The sequence below is a fragment of the Ipomoea nil genome, unplaced genomic scaffold (assembly GCF_001879475.1).
Source record: "Ipomoea nil cultivar Tokyo-kokei standard unplaced genomic scaffold, Asagao_1.1 scaffold3321, whole genome shotgun sequence".
In the NCBI taxonomy this organism is placed as follows: Eukaryota; Viridiplantae; Streptophyta; class Magnoliopsida; order Solanales; family Convolvulaceae; genus Ipomoea; species Ipomoea nil.
This window is the reverse complement of record NW_017619749.1, coordinates 881755-902663: the sequence shown is the minus strand read 5'-3', so window position 1 is coordinate 902663 and position 20909 is coordinate 881755. Positions and strand designations below refer to the sequence as shown.

The 20909-nt window shown below is 36.2% G+C and overlaps 4 protein-coding genes across 12 annotated transcripts; 1 reads left to right on the top strand and 3 right to left on the bottom strand.

Moving 5' to 3' along the window:
• The first annotated feature begins 233 nt into the window (after positions 1 to 233).
• Positions 234 to 3434, top strand: LOC109170253 (inositol-pentakisphosphate 2-kinase-like). 2 transcript variants are annotated; one of them, XM_019319282.1, is made up of 9 exons: positions 234 to 360; positions 417 to 537; positions 742 to 945; positions 1372 to 1519; positions 1698 to 1738; positions 1865 to 1975; positions 2140 to 2736; positions 2836 to 3011; positions 3102 to 3434. In XM_019319282.1, the coding sequence occupies exons 2-8, from the start codon at positions 436 to 438 to the stop codon at positions 2971 to 2973; spliced, it is 1341 nt and encodes a 446-aa protein (XP_019174827.1). In that variant the 5' UTR covers positions 234 to 360; positions 417 to 435; the 3' UTR covers positions 2974 to 3011; positions 3102 to 3434. The 2 variants fall into 2 exon arrangements, with proteins under 2 accessions (XP_019174827.1, XP_019174826.1); XM_019319281.1 differs by having other exon boundaries at positions 234 to 537.
• On the bottom strand, positions 3433 to 6637 carry LOC109170256 (phosphatidylinositol/phosphatidylcholine transfer protein SFH6-like). Of its 3 annotated transcripts, none has more exons than XM_019319284.1 (9): positions 6374 to 6637; positions 6140 to 6272; positions 5081 to 5363; positions 4872 to 4971; positions 4409 to 4675; positions 4233 to 4310; positions 4021 to 4122; positions 3879 to 3928; positions 3433 to 3794 (listed from the first exon to the last, which is right to left on the bottom strand). In XM_019319284.1, the coding sequence occupies exons 2-9, from the start codon at positions 6204 to 6206 to the stop codon at positions 3686 to 3688; spliced, it is 1056 nt and encodes a 351-aa protein (XP_019174829.1). In that variant the 5' UTR covers positions 6207 to 6272; positions 6374 to 6637; the 3' UTR covers positions 3433 to 3685. The 3 variants fall into 3 exon arrangements, with proteins under 3 accessions (XP_019174829.1, XP_019174830.1, XP_019174831.1); XM_019319285.1 differs by having other exon boundaries at positions 6180 to 6272; positions 6374 to 6635; XM_019319286.1 differs by lacking the exons at positions 6140 to 6272; positions 6374 to 6637 and adding an exon at positions 5527 to 5626 and having other exon boundaries at positions 3462 to 3794.
• A 2661-nt stretch (positions 6638 to 9298) lies between these two features.
• On the bottom strand, positions 9299 to 12609 carry LOC109170602 (bifunctional nuclease 1-like). The gene is made up of 11 exons (XM_019319794.1): positions 12186 to 12609; positions 11407 to 11720; positions 10926 to 11096; positions 10795 to 10844; positions 10619 to 10675; positions 10465 to 10530; positions 10290 to 10367; positions 10040 to 10155; positions 9800 to 9891; positions 9610 to 9672; positions 9299 to 9517 (listed from the first exon to the last, which is right to left on the bottom strand). Exons 2-10 carry the CDS (start codon positions 11699 to 11701, stop codon positions 9620 to 9622), a joined length of 978 nt encoding a protein of 325 aa, XP_019175339.1. The 5' UTR covers positions 11702 to 11720; positions 12186 to 12609; the 3' UTR covers positions 9299 to 9517; positions 9610 to 9619.
• A 1140-nt stretch (positions 12610 to 13749) lies between these two features.
• LOC109169698 (transcription factor bHLH110-like) lies at positions 13750 to 17650 on the bottom strand. Of its 6 annotated transcripts, none has more exons than XM_019318568.1 (7): positions 17269 to 17650; positions 16235 to 16865; positions 15417 to 15563; positions 15217 to 15282; positions 14623 to 14688; positions 14401 to 14487; positions 13750 to 14334 (listed from the first exon to the last, which is right to left on the bottom strand). In XM_019318568.1, the coding sequence occupies exons 1-7, from the start codon at positions 17433 to 17435 to the stop codon at positions 14164 to 14166; spliced, it is 1335 nt and encodes a 444-aa protein (XP_019174113.1). In that variant the 5' UTR covers positions 17436 to 17650; the 3' UTR covers positions 13750 to 14163. The 6 variants fall into 6 exon arrangements, with proteins under 6 accessions (XP_019174113.1, XP_019174114.1, XP_019174115.1 ...); XM_019318569.1 differs by having other exon boundaries at positions 13750 to 14328; XM_019318570.1 differs by having other exon boundaries at positions 14419 to 14487.
• Between the last annotated feature and the right edge of the window lie 3259 nt (positions 17651 to 20909).

The window sequence follows — 20909 nt, the reverse complement described above, 5'->3', positions numbered from 1 at the left end:
TTTTGAGAGAAATTCTACTATTGAAAATATTGATGAATTTAAGAGTTGAAAACTTTTGTAAAAGACATTAGAAAGAATATTCTTAATTAATAGTGATTCTTTTACACAACAAAAAAAAAAAAAAAAAAAAAATTTGTTAAAGTATAATGGAGAATCATTACTGAATTGATGTGTTATCGGTCACTCTACATACACAGTATGGTGCACTTGACCGTAGTGGATACAAACTTCGCGTGCGCTTTAATCAACTACCGAATACCGACCAAATACAACAGCGCAAGAAGCCAAGAACTGCGTGTTGACTGTCGTCTAACTTTCCAGTCTGCCATCCGACTTCCGGCGACACTCCGGTGGCTCCGATTCCAGACTCGGTGAAATAGCTGAAGTTTTTGCCGTACTGAATCTCCGCCCTCTTCTTCCACGTTCGGCAGTAGAATGGCGGTGGTTTTGACGGCGAAAGATGCAAAGGAATGGTCTTACAGAGGAGAAGGAGCTGTCAATTTGGTTCTTGCTTATAGTGGAGAATCTCCTTCTTTTGTGCGCTCTTCGTTTTCGCTTTCTTTTTTAGTGAAATTGCAGAAAAAGTTAGTTGTTTTTTTGAGTATGAATAGAGTTTGGTATAAAGAAACGATTTTTATTGCTTGAAAATCTAGTATATGCTTGTTGTTCTGTCAATTCAGTTGCTTTGTATAAGCTTTCTTCCATATCTCAAGTGCAAAATCTTCTCTTTCTTCAATCTAGGTTGGAAAAGTTCTGCGGATTCAAAAGGTTCCAAGGAATGTTTCTCAATGTGAGAATGGCCATTCAGGCTTAACAAAACATGAATGCCATCTATGGAGAAATGTAAATGAGCTTGTGTCAGCCCCTTCAAGGGAGATTGCAGATCATATCTTTGTCCAACTTGTAATGTGTCCATTACTGGGTTCTAGATATGTTGATGCTGGGGTATGTTTGCCTAAACAGAAGGATAGAATGTGTCCATTATGTCTACTTTTATTCTCTTCATATCATAATTATGAGAAATCATAAACCAAAAAAAAAAAAAAAAAGCTGCTCTGATTGACTAGTTCTAGCTGGAAAACAAGATATTGTGCTGCCTCAAATTATAGCTGATTGAGATATTGTGGTTTAACTTCATGAACTGTAATTTGGTCTCTCCTTGCTTGATTTGAAGTTTCGTCTTTGGAAAGTCCTTTACATTTGTGTGGTTGTGTATTTAATGGAACTCTGTTAACAAAGTGGAACCTCTAGAACATTTATAGTGCAAGCGAATAACCTATTTAGCCTAACTATTGGATTGCCAACAGATGAACAATATCATTAATGGTTTTCATGTTCTAAGTTCTAACCTTAATCTTGGATTCTTGGCAGATTCGCATCCCTGTGTCTAGAGAATTTCTGGAAGTGGTTGAAAACAATGTTCTTCATCAGCGCCCTTCTTGGCGAGTTGATGCTGCTAAGGTCAATCTCCTGAGTGACTCTGTGATGCTCATATCTGATCATTCAATGTTCCCCCATGGTAGTATGACTGACTTTATTCCCTTTGGTTTTTGGTAGCTTTACATGATCCATGATATTATATAAACATATGTCGAATGTTACTTATCAGATGAAAGTAAACAAATTGCTCGGTAGTATAAGCCAGTGTTATCACAGCCTTTGGTTTATCATAGTATTTGTGTTTCTCCTCCTTCCAGGCACGCTTAAAGAGGAATTTTGCTTATCGGTTGAAATAAAGGTTCCGCCTTTTGCTATCTTTATTTAAATTCATTGCAGTAGTATTTTAGTTTCAGTTCTATCTCTTCAGTCTCTTTAGTAATAATACTATAATAGTAGTGCGATATTTCTGTTTCTGTAAAAACAGCCCAAGTGTGGGTTCCTTCCACTTTCAGAATTCATTGCAGAAAGTAATGGTGTTAAAAGGAGAATCACTCGTTTTAGAATGCACCAGGCGTTGAAATTCCATCAAGGGAAGGTATTCTTTGCTTCCTCTATAATTTTACATATTTGTTTAGAAACAGTGTTGATTCTGAACTGTTTCTTGGTTTTATGTTCTCGATTAGCCATCTTAATCCATGTTTTCGGGTTTCAGTCCCGATATCTAACACTTCAATGTGTTTTTTACCGTCCTTGTATCAGATATCATATATAAGTGGGTATGATCCACTCGATTTTTTCTCTGGATCTAAAGACAGATTACACAAGGCAATCAAGGACCTCTTCATGACCCCACAGAATAACTTCCGAGTTTTTCTGAATGGCTGTCTTATACTCGGGGGCTTGGGTGGCGTTGCAGACACTACTAGTTGTAAGGTTGGCCAAGCGTTTGAAGATGCACTCGAGGATAAAATTCTGGCCAGAGAAGGGATGAGAACCGAATGTTTTCTTGAGCTTGTCTCTGAGGCGGTTTTCAGTTCAGGATTACCGGATCAAATTCTTCAAGTCCAGAAGCTTGATAATTTTGACATCGAGGGGGCAATTCATGCATATTATGATGTTGTTTCTCAACCCTGTACGATATGCCAAGAATTAGGTGACCACTTGTCAAAAAGATTCACCGCCTTGCATTCCATTTCAATGGAGGAGAGTTTGAAGATTGTGAGGGATTATTTGATAGCTGCTACTGCAAAGGACTTGAGTATGATGATCAGTTTTAGACCTAGAATAGATGAGAATCGGGAGTCTCCCTATAGTTTCGTGTCCTTAAAGTCCACCAACCAAAATTTTGATTACAAGGTATAAACCTTCTTCTCATTTGCAGTATACTTTTTGTGAATCTGTATGAATTTGGGAATCGGGAGTCTCACTGTTGTAATTATTGCTGTAAAATGGTAGGCATCTTTTATCGACCTGGACCTGAAACCTTTAGAAAGGATGGAATACTACTATGAGTTAGACCAGAAGATCGTTAGCTGCTACAGAGAGATGGTGAAAGGTGACTGTCAACTTGGCAACACCGGTAGCATCACATAGACGCCACATTAAGCGGTTGAGTGCTGTGCACGGTGAAGGTAGGTAATCGTAATTCTGCTATTTGAGAAGAACGATAATATTTCTCTTTCAGTTTTGCATAAAGTAGTTTGCTCGTTTGGATTCTGCAGACGTGGAAGATTAACTGAAAGCATAATAAAGGGAGTTGGAATGGATTTCTCCCCTACTAGGAAAGAATCCAAACGTGGAAGATTAACTGAACGCATAATAAAGGGAGCTGGAATGGATTTCTCCCCTACTAGGAAAGTTATATCTCAACTACAAATAAGTGATTGCGTAAGTGAATGCAATCGCATGTCTGTGCTTTACTGTTACTTGTCATTTTTCCCTTTGTTGTACTTCACTGTATTTTACTACAGGGTACATTCCATCTGAAATGAAGTCGGTCTCTTTCAAATTTATGTGGATGGATGAGAGTATGAGACATTAGTTTCTTCTCAATAGCTAAGCTAAGCTTGTGATCATATATAGATACACAGTAATTTTTGTTACTGTTCTTTAAAATGTTGATGCATAAAAGAATGGTTGACAGAAAGTCACCTTTTCCAGTTGTCTTTGCATTGTTATAAATTTTCATCTTCTTCATACTATATTTTACTTGCATTCTTGCTACAAATTCGCAAACAGGTTTTGGACCTGTGATAGGTTAGAAATACTGTCTTCTTTCTGTAGCTTCAGAATCTTTGATTCTTCACTACTGGTTCTCTGATGGGTTTTGATCTTTCCATGGCCCTTTGTCTGACCTCAAACAACCTCCATGTTCAGTACAAGTACATCTACCGCCCAAAAAATCCGGCAACTCCCTGAAGAAAATGGATGACTCAAATTCTTAAGAGTTGAAGTCTTGAATAAGCATCATTTGTGAGATCAAAATAAGCTACAGTTACCTTTCATCAACGACTTCAAGCAGTTTGCGTTGGTAGCAGTTACCAAGAACCTGCAGAGCAGAAATTTGAATAGTTATATGCATGATCTCTAAACAAATTTCAAGGTTGTTAAGAGTTGAAAATGAAGTGTTTAAAAACATACATGAATCTTGGAAGTGGTATCAGGGTCGAGAAAAGGCTTTAGTACATTCCAGAGGAGCCTGAATCCAGGACCAGCATTCACAATGAACATTTGGCCAAGTGTCTGCAAAGTTTTTCCACCCAGAGGTTAGAGATACTGAGTATGGCCAGCCTAAAGAAAATGTTAAGATATTGATCAAATTATCAAAATAGTGACATTAGAGATGGATGTACTTCTGGATAGAAGTCATTATCAATCTTCTGTAATTGCATAACAACTTCTCGTACAGTTTTGGTTAAGTTCGTCAGTGCCTGGATATAAGTCCATCAGGTTTGGTTAGAGTAAGACAGATAAGCTATCTCTGAATGATTGAAAAGAGAGTAATGGATTCTTAGAAATGGTGACATACCACTCCTTCAACATCTAAAATTGTAAGGCTTGTATCTATATGTCTTTTTGCAGCTTTTGAGCAGGCATGAAACCTAATACTGAGAGACTTCTCAAACTCCTGGACATGGTATCTTATGTACCGGTCCAGAGTAGTCACTTCCAAGAGCTTGTCCAGATTGATTTTTCCTAATCTTTCAATGTAAATTGGTCTCCCCACCTTATCCACACCATGATAACCTTGGGGATAGAATTGCAGCACTTCATTTCTTTCTGTGAAGACAAAATCCTGAGGATGCATGCAGAGGAACACAACAATTAGATGAACAGTGGCAAGCTGTGTTTGATAGGGAATTATACAAAACATATGAGCAAGCAGAGAGTCATTATGGCACAAAGCTTAACAAAGAATCCAAGAATGATTTGATAGAATGTGTTACAAACAAGCCATAGCTACCAAAGTATTAGCTAAATGTCATTATTACCTCCAAAATAGTTTCAGCCCCAAAATCACTCCTCCATTGAAGCATGTTCTGCCACATATGTTTTGCCTTCCCAATGTCAAACTTTCTGGCTTTCAAAAACCTGCAAGTGAGAGAACTTGTTGAGATGTCGAAGTAGGAAGAGATTCTTTAAACATGTATTACACTAGGTATATGGAATCATATATGTTGGTGTTGGTAATGTTGATCACCTCAACAATTCATGATGATCATTGTGCCTTGCAGGAAGCAAGCCCTCCATGCTCAGAACTTCTCGGAAAGCATTCACAGCCTCCACTACTTGGGTGTCCTGACCATCCTCCAAGAGAACAGAAGCTCCAAAATCACTTCTTGACCTACTTTTATTCTTAAGAGAATTCCTCATTTTATAGGCCTTCATCTTCAACATCCCAATTCTATTCTTCCTTTCCTCTGAGATCTCAAACTCTGATTCCTTTTCATTTCTTCGATCACTGCCATGTGATCCTTCAAGGCCTGAAAAAAAAGATAGAAACCATTTTACTGGATGTACTAACTAGAGAGCATGCATATTAGCAGAAAAACTAAATACTTCAAACAGATTGTATACAATATCTATAATATATTCCCTTGTTTTGAATCACCAAAGCCAGTAACTTTGCTCATACTATGTACATACCAAAAGCAAGTGGAATAAACAACCATTTCTTCTACCTACAAAAAGGGTGTAGATGACAGCTGTACACCCCTTTACAAGTAATTCCAAACATCTGGAGAGAGTGTCAATTACAATCCACAGATTAAACAATGAAATCCCCAAAAACAACCCTCGAGTAGTGACACTCTCGAGTAATGACGGTGAGTTTCCTTGTTGTCACTCAAATGAAACCCCAAACAACATTTATAAGTCCAAATTCTTAAATCCTTTTATTTACATTCATCAACTCAGGCATAAAGGTACAGTAAATTATGGTTGGGGTTCAACCTTTTGGAAGAATAAAATTACAGTAAATCACCAGTTAGTTGAAAAGAAAAAGTTTTAAGCAACAAAATCGCGATGCTCCAAAGCAGACATCCTCAGATCTCAACACATACATGAATAGTTGTCATCCTAAATTGAGCAATCAAAGTTTAGCCTCAGATCACTAAAAGTTTTTTTTAAAACTAAGTTGTGCATTAAACACACACACACACACACAAAAAAAAAACTTCGACTTCCGGAATCGACTACAAATCACAGTTGGTAAAGCATCACACAAATTCTCACACACAACACACCGTAAACAACATACATGAAGTGATGAACTTCAAGTGACGTGTAGATGCACTCACAAGGAACCGCAAATCGATCGAGCGCATCAGGCATTGCCATTCTGAGTCGAAAGATCCGCCGCCGATCTCTAAACGCTTCGAAAAAAAACTTCACTGTGGAAATCAGCAAGAAGCATGGATCACGAACTCGACAAAAAAAATTAACTTTCACAGTACAAAAAAAAAAAAAAAAAATTGAAAAAGAGTTATCGTACCCGTGATGATGGGAGTATTAGTCGCGCGGAAGAAGGAAGCAGCGGTGAGAGGAGAGGAGGATGAGTTTTCGTGTGGCGGTTACGTTATTGTTTTCTTCTTCTAAGTTCTAATTCAAGTAAAAGCGGTTGGATGGGCCGGTGGGTGGACCCATACATGATTGGCACGTGCCAACTCGCGCGTATGCTTTCTTTTTCCTTTTGGCGGGAATATGATCCTTCGATTCTAGTCGGTGCCAGATGCCAGTTTTGGTCGTGTAATTATGCTTTAGCATCTAATCTTGTTTTTGACTCTTAAATGTTAGAGTACAGATAGGAACCAGTGGTTGGAGGGAGAGAATTACGTTGGAAAATAATTACAATTTTATGAAAGATGAATTACTGAAAATAAAATGAAAATTTAAATTTCAGTGTTTGGTTTACAGGATAAAATTACTGCGAATTTCAATTCCAATGTTTGGTATACATGGGAATTTAAAAGGAATAATAAGTAGTATAAAATTTAAAATGTCCATTGTTGTTGTCCGACATCAACTTTAGGTTAAAAAAAAAAAAGAATGGATAATTTTATCTCATCATTATTTTTTTTCTTCCTAAAATTCATGGAATTAAAATGGGGTATGAGATTTTAATTCCATGAAAATGAGGGAATTGCAATTCCTTCCAACTAAACTAAGGAATTTAATGGCCTTTTGAAATTATGTAGAAATTAGGTGGGAATGGAATTTAAATTCACTCCAATCAAACGCTCTGTAAAGGATAACATTATTTTCGTACTAAACGTTATGAATTCAAAGTACGTATAATAATAAAAAAATTATAAATTCAATTTTTTGAAACATCTTTTCAGTCAAATGATCAAACGGGTACTCTCTTTGTCTCATTTTACCTGTCTTACTTAGTATTAATTGGTCAAATCAATTTTTTTTTAGTATTTTAAAATTTAATTTTTTATGTGTAATGGTGTTTTTAATATAGTTTCTAAAAATATAAAATTTATATACTAATACTAGACTTAACATTATGAAAAATTAAATTAAAAATAATTCCAGTCAAACTTTATTAACCAAACTAGACACATAAAATGGGACGGAGGTAGTATCATAAAATCATTTATTTTTTAACATTTTAATTTCAATGAATTTGACTCAGATGAGATCACTATTGCGTATGAGTTTTGCAGTTGGAATAAGCATAATGCTGTCTATCAAATTCAGATTCGAATATACTTATATACCAAATTCCCAATACAGAACTGTCACTCTCCAAAGGCGTCGCTTTCTCTTATCAATAATACCAAATGAAATCCGCATGGGTAGCTTAAGTGATCATAGAGGTAAAGTTTGAGAATAATAGTATCAAATAAAAGTTCATACGAAAAGCTCAGTCAACTCAGTTGGTTACAAAGGTAAAATTTCAAAATAATCACTCGGATTAAGTTTCACCAGCGACAGTGTAAAGCAACCTCTGAAAGTGAGGAGGACTCCCTGCGCACAGTAAGCAAAAGTCTAGTCTCTATGTTCACTGAGTGATGTTCTATCTGGCAGTTTCAACCTTTTGGAAACAATAATACAAAATGAAGTAGGGAAGAAGAAAAAGTCATCATTATTGTGTGGACCATAATTCACACAGCTGTGTGAATTATACTATTAAATAATGTAAATTCATAATTATTCAGTACACAAATAATGTATTTTAGTATATTAAAATTTAAAAAATTAAATATATTCAATAAAATATATTATTTGAATACTGAAAATATATTATTTTGTATAGTATATCTTTAATATACGAATAATATATTTTTAATATATTAAAAATATACAGTACTTTTTATTATGGTTCACACAGCACTGTTTGGACCATGGTCCACAAGAAACAGGACAAATTATTGTGTGAACCATGATCCACATAGTTGTATGGACCGTGAACATCAGGTACATTTTTAATATATTGAAAGTACATTATTTCTGTACTAAAGGTACATTATTTGATAATACGTATAAAATAATATATTTTCAAAAAATATACTTTATCTATAAAAATAATATATTTTTAGTATAATGAAAATGTATCTTTATTTATGGATACACAACTGTGCTAACCATGGTCCATGTAATAATGATTGAAGAAGCAGCTACTGGGCCAAAAATAAGGCCCAATTTAACCGAAGACCGCAAATTATGCTATGCAACCGAATGCACCTTGCAAGGTGCATACGGTTGCAAAACGGCGCCGTTTTGGTTAAAAAAACGCGCATCCCACTTAAAGAAGAAATCAGGTTCGATTCCCGACAATAGCATTTTTATATATCCAGAAATTCATAACTATATAACCACAATTTCATAACTATATATCCACAATTTCATAACTATATATCCACAGTGAATGAGTGAAGTAAAAATCCACAATGAATGAATGAATGAAGTAAAAATCCACAATGAATGAACTAAATATCCACAATATATGATTGCACTAAATATCCACAATAAATGAACTAAATATCCATAAATTCATAACTATATAACCACAATTTCATAACTATATATCCACAATTTCATAACTATATATCCACAATAATGCTATTATTAAGAGTCGAACCTGATTTTTTTTTTTTAAAGTGGGACACGCATTTTTAATCAAAACGACGTCGTTTTGAACCGTATGCACCATGCGCATGGTACATTCGGTTGCACAACATAACTATTGAACCGAAGACAGCCCGGTCCAGAACTCCATGCAGCCAGATATAAGACCGCTTCCAACAGGTGAGGCGTGAAATACTCACTTTTTAGTTAAAATGTACGGAGTAATATTGAGGCGTGAAATACTCACTTTTTAGTTAAAATGTACGGAGTAATATTTTATAAAAGGTACTCCATGAAAAGTGGAGCAAGGAAGCAACCAAAGAAACAATTTGCAGACATGAAATGAGAAAGACAACCTTGGAAATGACAAATTGAACTAGTGATCAATGATCATGAGTTGAAATCACAAGGATTATATATAGCCTTACATATATGTTTTTTTGCCCAGAATTACAGTCTATCTATACACATTCACAGGTTTTGCACATCGAGGAAGAGGAGCCTTCGCATCTGTTCTCACAGACGGTCCGAGTTATGTACACAATTCATCCCCTGCCAACTGCAGTAACAATAATAGTATCAACTTTGTGAAGCTCGGGAAAGGGAAAGATAGTTCGTGATGGATGAAGGGAGGGAAAGACGATAACAGACCTGATTCTGGCTATGTCCAATTCCTCTTGGAACGGAGTTGAGTGAGCTTGTCCCTCCATTGAGCTGCAGTGAACAACCACCAAACATTTAAAAACCGAATAACATTAACAGGACCAAATATATGTTCAAAAGAACCATAAAACAGATTTGATGCTCTAAACGGATGTCTAGACGTGACAAGAAAGCTCACCTGCATCTTTATAGCGTTCCTCTACTGCAGCGATCAGCATGTTGCGCACAAGAATGAACTCCTTTGTCTCAATCCCCGGCTGGGCAGTTGGTCTGAACCCATAACCACAAACAAATAAGTAAATATGTGTCATTTCTCTAAGGGTCACGCCAACTTTTCATGCAATTTACAGATTGATCAAAAAAAAAAAAAAAAAAAAAAAAAAAAAAAAAAAAAAAAAAAAAAAGATCCCAACTTTACCTGTCCAGCTCCGTTACCACTGATGCATCTGAAGGACCATGTACCGATGGCTTTGCAGACTCGACCACCTTCATGCCATCACTGTATGCCAAGTATTTGTTCACTTGTATTGGCACCTATATGTAAAGCACAAATTGCATGAAATTGTAGCACAATCGATAAAGGATCAAACAGCCATGTGAAGCAGGACTCTAAGTCATCCTCGGGGAAATTAAAAAATAAATAAAAAACAGAAAAAGGGAACAATTACCTTGCATCTCACAGCAATGTTGATGGCATCAGAAGGTCGAAGATCAAAGCTGATACTCTCAACATCGTTACCAAATTGCTAAGACAATGACATTAATGCAAGAAAAAGATTAATACTCAAACGAACTATGTCGGGACCCTAACTAACCCACTGAACACAGTAAGATTTAAGTTACCTTGGTGAGATAAAGTTGAGCAAAATATGCCTCGTGTACTCTCTTTGTAACACGGACAAGTTTTACCTGCATAAAAGGAGGGTTAAACAATCGTGCATCTACAGGGAAACAGTATATATAGTGAATGAAGCCAACGCCAAAATAACAAACTTACCTCATATCCCATCTTCTCAATCATATCCTTCACGACTTGATACATTGTTGGTCTGGCCTGAAAAGCAAGCAACATATGTCACGTCAAGTATTACAAAGTCGGAATAAGAAAATCAAAAATGTTTTTTTGACTTGGACAGGACATCAGAATTCAGAATTACTAATTGTAAAACATACAATTTGTACGTTGCGTACAGCTGCCATCAACAGTACACTTGGCATCTCCACTGTCAAAAGGAAAAGATAAGAGTGAGATGAGGAAACTTTCTGCACTGAAGCTCCTGGAAAACTATTACAAAGGAACTTACGAACAATAATTGGGAGAAGAAGGCCAGTCCCATCTTCCATTTTTAACACTATTGCGGGATGAGGGGCATAATCAGGTAGATGACCACCCTGAGGGTTGTTATGGACACATCGGAGATGTCTACCATCTCTCATCTTGATCATGAAACCTTCTGGACCACTCCGTACTTCAACTGAAAGAAGATAAAGTTAAATTACAGCTTAATCAACCGAGCTTTAAAATATGAATACTTGAGGAAGTATAGCTCAATGATCATAGTTGAGGTCTAATCCATGGTGAAAGTTAGTCTGTATTATAGTTAACATAATAGAGCAGAAAGTTCATATTTTCCCCCAATCAACTTCTCAAGACCCAAACTTATGTGAAATTATTACTTCTAATCTAAGCCTAAAATATAATTCATAATCACTTTATGCTTTCTTCTGATGCAAAAAAGATAAATCATAAACAAACGAGTTTCTGCAATTAGAAAATTGGCACACCAGCTTCAACCACGCTGGAATTGACATAATCAGCATCGTTCTCATTGAAGTTCTCGGCTCTGCTGCCATTGCCATTTGACGATGAACTGAAAGTGCATGTAATCATCTTGCTTATTCGTGGCCGAGGTTTCTGAGCCACATGAACCTGCCTAATATGGAACCCATTGATCCCCCAGAATCCACTTCTGAGAATTCTAGTAGCTTTCACCGCGGGCAAATTGACAGGAATGGGGGATCGATCCGTTAGCTTAGCCCGAACCACTGGACAAACAACAGGCCCTTGAAGTGAATGCATTCTTCCTTCCTCTAATACACTGCACAAACCAATAAATCATGATCAAATTCCACCTCTTTTGTTTCTATTATGTTTTGTTAATCCAAGTTCTTATAAGTTATAAGCAATTAAGTCTAATCACTGATTCCAAAATAGTGTCTTTCTTATGGTTTCTGATACCCCCTGCAAGAACAACAGTGGGAAGATTATGAAGTGATAGTTTCTTTCAGTCTTTTAAACAGACAAGTTGATTGCAAACATATGACATGTTACGATCATGAATAGCTAACTAACAGAATCTTCTCTGCTTTTTACTGTGCAAAAAGACCGATCACATATCAAAACATAATAAAGATAAAGAAGAGCATAACATCAACATATAACTAGGCACATCAATGAACCTTAAATTAAGCTACACAAAACCCAGAAAAAAAAAAAATTGATCTTTTCTTGGTAATTCATAGTGGATCAACTAGAATAATTGCAGTCAGTACACAATTCACACCTGAATCACGGAAAAGCCCAGCCGGAGCTCTAGATCTTTAACGAAGCACCGCAATCGAGAGGTTCCGATCACCGATCCTAACTTCAATCACGCCAAGGTCTCAACTTTATCCAATAATTTTCCCAGAATAGAAGGTGGAATTTCAAGATTCTGCCAAAAATATGGAGGAGCTGACCCGGCAGAGGATAACAAGAATTGGATAATAATTAAGGGGGTGAGAGAGGGAATGGATAAAGGGGGGAGAGAAGAAGATAATAGATACTTAAGGAGAGTACTATAGAAGATGAAGATGATGATGAAGAAAGAAATGGGGAGTGAAGATATTACTCAATACGACAACTGCTCAGAATATGACATTCGGAGACTGTTACGTTGTCATACTTTTGCTGGAATCTTGGTCTCACAATGACGATTTCACCCTTATCGTTCGCGCTGTAACTCTGTGAGTGTATCGCTAAATAGGGATTCTGGGAAGGGCATTCCGGGCATTGGAAAAAGTAAGCGCGCAATGCCGGCGTCCGACATTTCCGAGATGCCTGAATAAGTGCCACGTGTGCCGAACAGGTCCGGATAAGGTTCACCTGTTTTGTCAATTTGTAAATTTCGGGGCCCTTTTTTGCAAAAATTCTATATACCCCACTTAAGATGCTAGAATCTCGGCCCTAATCCTAAAAAAATCAAGATCAAACGGATCAGATTAATTCTCTCAAAATATCTCTTTTCTCCCCAAAAAATCAAACAAAATATCTCTTCTAGGAACATATAAAATTGCAGCGTTATATAAATCAACTAGTTGTATACTTGTTTAGTCCGAGGTATTAAATAAATTTCACTCTTATATAATGGTCTATAAATTATATAAAGATGTAAATTATAATGTGAAATTTTGTGCAACAAATTATTTTTTTAGTACATCATGTTTTATACATCCAATCACTCTTTCTGAGTATCTTTTCTTTTTGAGTTACGAGAGAAATTCGTTACCACTATTTCGTTCGGTTGACTGAATCACATTTTATATATTTGCTCACCCCTCTTGATGAACTTTCTTCTTTGAGTAATGAGAGAACACGCAAACCGCTATATGAGAGTGTACACTGGATCACCCCCCAAATCATGTTCAATACATTCACTCATCCTTCTTGGGGTAACTTTCTTCTTTGAGTGATGAGAGAATAAGTAGTTATTATCCAAGGGTGTGCACTGAGTTTGTGGTCCTAGTCAGCAATAAATCACAAGATTAGTTGCCACAAACTCAAACAAGAAAGCCAATAAGTTATTCTTATTGAGAGTCAAACTTATAATCTTGTAGATACCGAGCCAACAACCTAATCAATTACCATGATAGTTGTCTTCTTAATCATACATTATATTAAGAATTAGAATGTATATTCACAAAATAAACGTGAGGCTGCTGTTAATTGTCATGCATTACCTGCATGCGCTCCAAGAACTATAATGCATGATAGCACTGCGTGTACGTTTAAAACTAAAGGTGTAATTAGCGCATTTTAAGGATGATAAGCACGCAATTAAGGGGAAAAAATGAATCATCACATTAAACTGCATTGAATTGGGTACAATGTAACTCTAGAAGATTAACGTCGGAGTTTACAATATTAATTAATCATGGGAATGAAAGAGGAAACAATACAACCTGCCGGAAGTTTACATTAGTTTTTGGGAAATTAAACGTACAATAAAATAAATCAAGCCAATAGTATTAATGGATCAAGCTTGGTCCATCCTACCATAATTAATTATATTAATTATGCATTAGCTTAGCTAGCTTGCTCTTTTTACAGAATGACCAAGCTTGCTCCATTAAGATCAGAAAATGGCAAAATTAAAAAGTACAAAATCTAATATTCCTTAAAACCGCTAATACCTTTGCTTCTAAATTAATCAATCAATACGACGACGTCTGAGATCATATGATATTTGGGACTCGATCTACCCGCCCGCATGCACCTTCAATTCATTGGATCGGACTAAAGTGTTCTAAGCTCGGCGGCGGCGGCCAGACACCGCCGCCGCTGTCGGTGACGTAAGACAGGCATGACAATGGAACCAGACAAAGCCCTCGGCTTCTAAGACCCCTCCTCGCTTCTTCACTTCCTATATTAATTATCTCTTCTTGTCCCTGCAACTAATTACACCAACATTCTTTCCTCAAACTTAGCTTTCACCAGATAAAAACTTAACCAATATATACATATATTATATCACATACATTTACCCCTTGCATGGCTCTCCCGCTGTTCTTATTGCGCGACAATTTCATATATGGGACGCTTAGGGTCTGCAACAAATAGAATCAATAGTACAACATAATTAGCTAACAACATGGGACTACATATATACATGCATGTTATATTCGAGAAAAAAAAAAGCATATGTTTAAGAAATGAGAACTAATTAAAGAAATAGTTTTTACCTCAACTTGGTTTTGGAGGAATTTGATGTACCCAATAGCCTCCATTAGTACGGATGCTGTGTCTGTCTGGAAAATGCACCAAAAACCCACATGCACAGATCAGAAGAAAGTATAAGTACTAACTGTATTAGTACTGTGAGTAATATATATTATATATAGAGAGAGGTATATATAAGAATGATTTCTCGAGGTTATATATACATATATGATATATATACATATAGTGGTGCACCAGCATGCACACCCTAAGCTGCAGCATACACAGTTCCTTATAGTGAAAATCGTGCTGTCCAAGTATGGACCCCATGCGGCCTAGGATGTCCTGCTAAACCTCTTTTACGGAGAATGTTTTTTACCAATGTTGTTGGGTTGTGTGAATCAGTCGAGTAAAGCATATACTTTTGCCTAGCTACCTGCTACTGTAGAATTCCCCCATGTTTAATTGTTTATATGAAATTAATTAAAATAATAATATAATTGTATATCATATCATTCCCGGGAGTATATATGTTGAATTCCTGTACAAATTCAAAGTCTTTCTGGCATATATTAATTTTAGGGTATAAAAGAAACGAGAAGGATAACACATATTACCTTGCCAAAAGGTGCTACCAGCTGTTGAAGAGCTGCAATTCTGTCACCTAACTTCTCTTTTCTCACCTGGTTCATATAAACATTTTTTTATTTTTTTTTTATGTTTTACTTATAATAATAAACATAATTACATTCGGGTAGTTGTTGCTGGCTTTCGATTCTCGAGAATCGAAGAAGAAAGATGGGCGGGGATACTATACCTTAAAGGGTGGGCAGGAAGCACGCGAATCCAGTCGTGATTTCTTGGGTGGTGCTTGAGGGGGGTTTGGCTCCACAAGATTGCAGGGCCTTTTGGGATCTGCAGATATGGCTACAGTGGCATGGCTGAACAAGCTGGGTGATGATACCTTCAATATATATGGTAATTCAAATTAAAGACTAAAACTTTAGTTACCTTGCAGCTCATATATGTATATATCATATCATATCAATCATTACCATCAAAGCCACACCTTATATATATGTACAAGCAAAAGGACTCAATTTCTGAAAAAGGAGAGGCCAAAATATAGATAAAGATACATAATAATAATATTATGTATAAAGCTGAACTAGCCTTTAACCAGGTAAAAGAGAAGCTTTCCTTTTGCTGCATTTTGGTCTAAAGATTAAAAAAGATACCAGTCTTTACTGTATATTTCAATTCCGTATTATATTCCATGATTGAGATACATTACTTAGACTTTGAAATCGATGGTAAACTAACCTAGCTTAGATAGATTATCCAAAACTGACCAGCTCGATCAAACCAATTAAACAGATCAATAGACAGCTTTCACTTACCGTTAGTCGCAATATATCAAACTATCCGTTTCCCCCAAATGCCCAATTGATACCATTCTAATATACTTATTAACTCGGTCAATATATATAGTTACAGTGAATATTAGTTAAAATATTCAAGATTTTGCACTTCATAGGATTTGTGGATGTACAGGAAATGCATGCAAGTAATATAAGTTGATGAACATAGATTCCTGGTAAAATGGAAAACAAGAATGGAATCTGTAGTACTCACATTACTGGGAAATGGTCTTTGAGATGATTGCTGCAAATGATGATGATCAAAAGAAGCAAAGTTATGAAAGCCAAGGTGTTGATGGTCATCAGGTGAAGTGTGAACAAAGCCGCCATTAATTGTTGCAGAGTTGAATAGATCCAAAGCCTGTAAGTTCATTCCCAGAGAGCTCGAATTGGCTAAAGAAGAAGAAGCTTCTTGGTTCAAGCTGGGAACGCTTATGGTTGGGTATATCTGGCTAAACCTGCCTCTGTTAGTATTAGTATTAGTATTAGAAGAAGCGGTGGAGGAGCAGTAGAACTGATGAGCCGCCGCCGCAGGTTGGTGTCCGCCGCCGGAGAGGGTTCCGAGCAAGAGTTTGGCGTCGAGGGTATTCATATTATCCGCCAACCTCGGGTAACAATCCGGCGACGAGAGTTCTTGCTTAATTGTCTGGCCGGAGCCACCACCACCGCCGCCGAAACCCGCCGCCGCCGCATTAGCCCAGTGATGAAAGCTCAAATCTTGAGCCATGGGTGCGTTACAAACACTAACCTGATGATGATGATTTCTTGAACTGAGAATACTACCGGCGGCAGCCACCCCGTTTGCATACAATGAACTCAACCCGCCACCGCCGGCGCCACCGCTTCTGCAACAACAAAACCCACCATCTCATCAGATCCAGCTGAGCTCATCAACCCTAGCTTAGGGAAGACAGCTAAAAAGACACAGTGAGTGCATGCCGGAAAATAAAGAAAAGAAAGAAAAACGTGACTGTGCAAAGCATGAATAATGCAACTTTAATTTTTTTTCAAAAAAACATCAAATCAAAAAAAGGATTGGGGAAAAGGAGATTCCAAGTTGTTCATAAAGACAGATCATAGTGGAAGAAGAAGTAGCCAAAATATCATTATTATTGTTTGCCAAACACCATGATCATCATCATATCACCACTATACTAAAACTCACCTGGCCTGCCGGAGCTATCTCTTGTGTTTCATTGGCTACTGTAATATAATCAAGAAATAGAGAGAGAGAGAGAGGGTACTTACAATAAGGTAGTGTTTGGGGTCCATGAATATTGAGCAGTAGAGCTTGTAGAAACTCCATAGCTAGAGGAAGGGGAAGAAGAGGATGGAGGCGGCGGCGGCGAGTCTTGGAACGACTGCTGATGATGTTGGTGGTGGAGGTGGTGGTTATGGAGGTGTGCAGACTCCATTATAACACTTCAATAATAAAAATAATGATGATGTTTGTGGGAGGTATGTAGTGTTTGGGAATAAGGGGTTTTTTAAGACACTTGAAAATCCCAAGATACAACAAAAACAAACAAAACAATAATAACACTAAGCAACTACATATTATATTACTATTATTCTATTATTAAAGGAAACAAAAAAGCAGCAAACAAAGTTATCAGCTACCTAGACTAGCCCCCTTCCCCCCCCCCCCCCCAACCCCTACCCCCTGAAAACCTGAAGAAAACCCTCGCACCTCCTCTCCTCCACCTTGCTTCTACAACTTTTCATATAATAAATTTGTTTCCTTCTATTCTTTCCCTTAATTCCATTGTCTCCTCATAACCCATAATTTAAGCCACAGCCGCCTTCAAAACCAAGAAACCCCAGAGACAAAATGTCAAGAATTGAATAAAGAAAACCTTAATTCTTCATATACCTCAACCCACCATTATTATCAAGGACAGAACTAAGCGTGTCTCAATAGTATCAATAATTGACAATAATGTTCTTTAGTATCGAACTAGTAAATGAAAATTCTTGCTTACGACTTATTTTTTATGAAAAATGGGCAGGAGTTAAATTTCTATCACAAACATTAGAGATTCAGGTTTGAGTTGGGTTTTTAGCATTGAACTAGTGAATGAAAAATCTTACTTACACGACTTATTTTCTATAAAAAAAAAAAAAAAAAAAAAAAAGGTAAGCCGGATTCAGGTTTGAGTTGGGCTCCTAGTGTACAAAAATGTATCGGGATTCAAAATATAGTCTGACACAATGCACACACGATGCATGCACAGTGAAAACGCGTGTTAAATTAACTTAATCAACATCACTAGTTTGTTACATATTGATTATTTCATATATATATACATATTAAAGGGTTTTTTTTTCTTTAATTTCTTTCAATTAATTGTAAGCTAGGTGATGAGATCTCAGACTGTGATATGAAGAACAGAAGAAGTGTACCCTAAATTCTTTAGTGTTTTGTGGGGGTGGGTGGTGGGGGTGGGGGGTGGGGGTCTGCAATTACAGGGGGATGATTATAGTTCTCCTACGCCATGATTTCACTGCTGTGTCTGCACCTGCCTTCGATCCCAAGGCTTTGAACAAAAAAAGTCTGAAAACACAAATGATAGCCACCACATGTATGTTGGGGACGACAAGTCTTTTTTAAGGTAAATTGTTGTATTTTTGCCTGCTATCTTTATGCTAAATACAACACAAACACATCCCTAGCTAAGGGAGGGGTCTATGTATATATTCATCTTATCTTAGCTAGCTTGTTTTGTGGTCCATTTTAATCATCAACATTAACACCCTATCTCTCATCCATATATATATATATATATATATATATATATATATATATATATATATATATATATATGACTGCCCTTTTCATCATTATTATTTTTTATTTTCTAAAAAAACAAAAACAAAAGGCAATAATGGGTAATGTATGGAGCTAAGTTTAAGGGTGTGTTTGGGACCCATTCATATAATGTATATACTAGCTAGCTTGCAGTAACTTTTCACCCTAGAATTGAATAACTTAAAGGTGCTTAAAGGTGGCCAAGTTTGTAAAAAGTTACTTTTATCAAATCAGCCAAACAACACTGATGAAGCAAAGCAATCAATTAGTTAATTACTGACTACTACTTTCAAGATGGATCCTTAATATAAATTTATACATATAGGATTTCATTACTCATTTTTTGAAACAACCATCAAAATCATTTAAGATATTTTATTTGTCACTACTATATAACTTATGATACTTAGCTAACTTATATATAACCATTTCGACTAAAATCCATTGAATGTTAATGTTGTTAAACATCACCTTATAACTTACTATACGATACTAGTCTGGCCAGTTTGTAATTGGTAACCATTTCGACTAAAATTTATGGATGTTTACTTGATGGTTAGTTTGTAATAACTTACCACTTCGAGTACTACAATTTATTAAATATTAACCATCATCTTTTTACCTTATAGCTTATGATATGGTTGGCTTGTTTGTAACCATTTTAACTAAAATTCATTAGATGTTGACTGGTCATCATCTTATCATCTTAAAAGTTATCTTATCTTGACCATTTTGACTAAAATTATTCATCGGATGTTAACATGATGCTGGTTAGTTTGTAATGACAACGTTTGGGGAGAAGTTGAGTTGTACAAATTAAAGAAAAAGAGAGAGAGTGAAGATACAAGGAATAAAAGCAGTAAAAAAACATGGTGGGGGGACCAATGAAATACCCATAATTGCTTATATATATATGTAAATATATATACATATATATTTGTAAAATGTGTACTGTACTTCTTCTTAGGAAGAATAATCTCATGACAGTCCACGCTACAAAACGACACAGCTCTTGTGTTTTTTTGGATCTGGATTTAATTAACCGAAAATAAAATGAAATTAGTGATGTCAATTTGACCTTTACATGACATCATTCATACAATCCCTAGGGTTTCATATATATATCTCTCTATTTTACTTAAGTTCTTTTCCTGTTTTGGATCAAACTGTACTTCTATCTCCTTCCATTATTTCTGGCCCCTATTAGCTCCATGCATGCCCTCCCTTGGGCCTCTTTATATTTCTTGTTTCATAATGAAAAAAAAAAAACTTTTTTAAGTATTATTATTTAGGGTACACAATTAATTTGTTTACATGATGATTGACTCTAAAAATTTGTAATAACTTTACCCCTCCAAACTAGTTTTCACATGTTAGGCCATGCAACATGTAGTTATTTTTTAGGACAGACAACTTTCACTCTGAATAGCTTTCACTCCGGATCATTTTAGGTTTAAAGGACTAATAATCTAGACACTTTACAATTTTTTGCTGGGTTGACGTGTGGTTGTATCACCTTATTTGGTAGGTTCTTCCATGTTATATATGTATTACGGGGGAAATTACTTTTTTTCCCTTAATACAAAATTACTCTTTTTCCCCTAAAAAAATTTACTTGGTGGCAATCACAGGTCAAACCGTTGGTTTGTTAATCATGAGATTTCAAGTTCAAAGTTGGACTTTCTGAAGGAGCTGCCTATTGGGCTATTGACCATCTCTATTTGAATCAGTCAGCTATATGTAACTTAAACTGATTTATCTCATTGTGATCTTTTATCAGTTAAAGTTAAGTCACAAAGCAATTTTACCTAGAGCGTGCTTTCAGATAACAATAAGCTTATTAGTTTGGGATTAAATGAGGTAGGGTGGTTCTTGACAAAAATGCATTCATATATAATTGGTTGAGGAATGAGGATATATTAAAAGAAGCTAAGGACAAGATAAATCCACGTAGAAAATTAAAACAAGTGTGAGTATAACAAAGATATCGCCACAACTGTAAAGAAGGCATGACACCTTAGCTAGCTTTGCCCATAATGCCGCCATTGCCCTTTCGTATATATTTTAAAGACAGACAAAT

Excerpts from the sequence above, each read along its gene's own strand:
- LOC109170253 (XM_019319282.1), top strand. The coding sequence starts at position 436 with ATGGCGGTGGTTTTGACGGCGAAAGATGCAAAGGAATGGTCTTACAGA. Across the intron at positions 946-1,371 it reads CTAGATATGTTGATGCTGGG|ATTCGCATCCCTGTGTCTAG; the intron begins GTATGTTTGCCT and ends GATTCTTGGCAG. Across the intron at positions 2,737-2,835 it reads ACCAAAATTTTGATTACAAG|GCATCTTTTATCGACCTGGA; the intron begins GTATAAACCTTC and ends GTAAAATGGTAG.
- LOC109170256 (XM_019319284.1), bottom strand. The coding sequence starts at position 6,206 with ATGCGCTCGATCGATTTGCGGTTCCTTGTGAGTGCATCTACACGTCAC. Across the intron at positions 3,929-4,020 it reads ATACCACTTCCAAGATTCAT|GTTCTTGGTAACTGCTACCA; the intron begins GTATGTTTTTAA and ends TCTGCTCTGCAG. Across the intron at positions 3,795-3,878 it reads CTTGAAGTCGTTGATGAAAG|GGAGTTGCCGGATTTTTTGG; the intron begins GTAACTGTAGCT and ends CATTTTCTTCAG.
- LOC109170602 (XM_019319794.1), bottom strand. The coding sequence starts at position 11,701 with ATGCATTCACTTCAAGGGCCTGTTGTTTGTCCAGTGGTTCGGGCTAAG. Across the intron at positions 10,676-10,794 it reads CTGTACGCAACGTACAAATT|GCCAGACCAACAATGTATCA; the intron begins GTATGTTTTACA and ends CTTGCTTTTCAG. Across the intron at positions 9,673-9,799 it reads GGAACGCTATAAAGATGCAG|CTCAATGGAGGGACAAGCTC; the intron begins GTGAGCTTTCTT and ends TGTTCACTGCAG.
- LOC109169698 (XM_019318568.1), bottom strand. The coding sequence starts at position 17,435 with ATGGAGTCTGCACACCTCCATAACCACCACCTCCACCACCAACATCAT. Across the intron at positions 15,564-16,234 it reads AAAGACCATTTCCCAGTAAT|GTATCATCACCCAGCTTGTT; the intron begins GTGAGTACTACA and ends TATATATTGAAG. Across the intron at positions 14,335-14,400 it reads ATGTATGTGATATAATATAT|TTGCAGGGACAAGAAGAGAT; the intron begins GTATATATTGGT and ends TGGTGTAATTAG.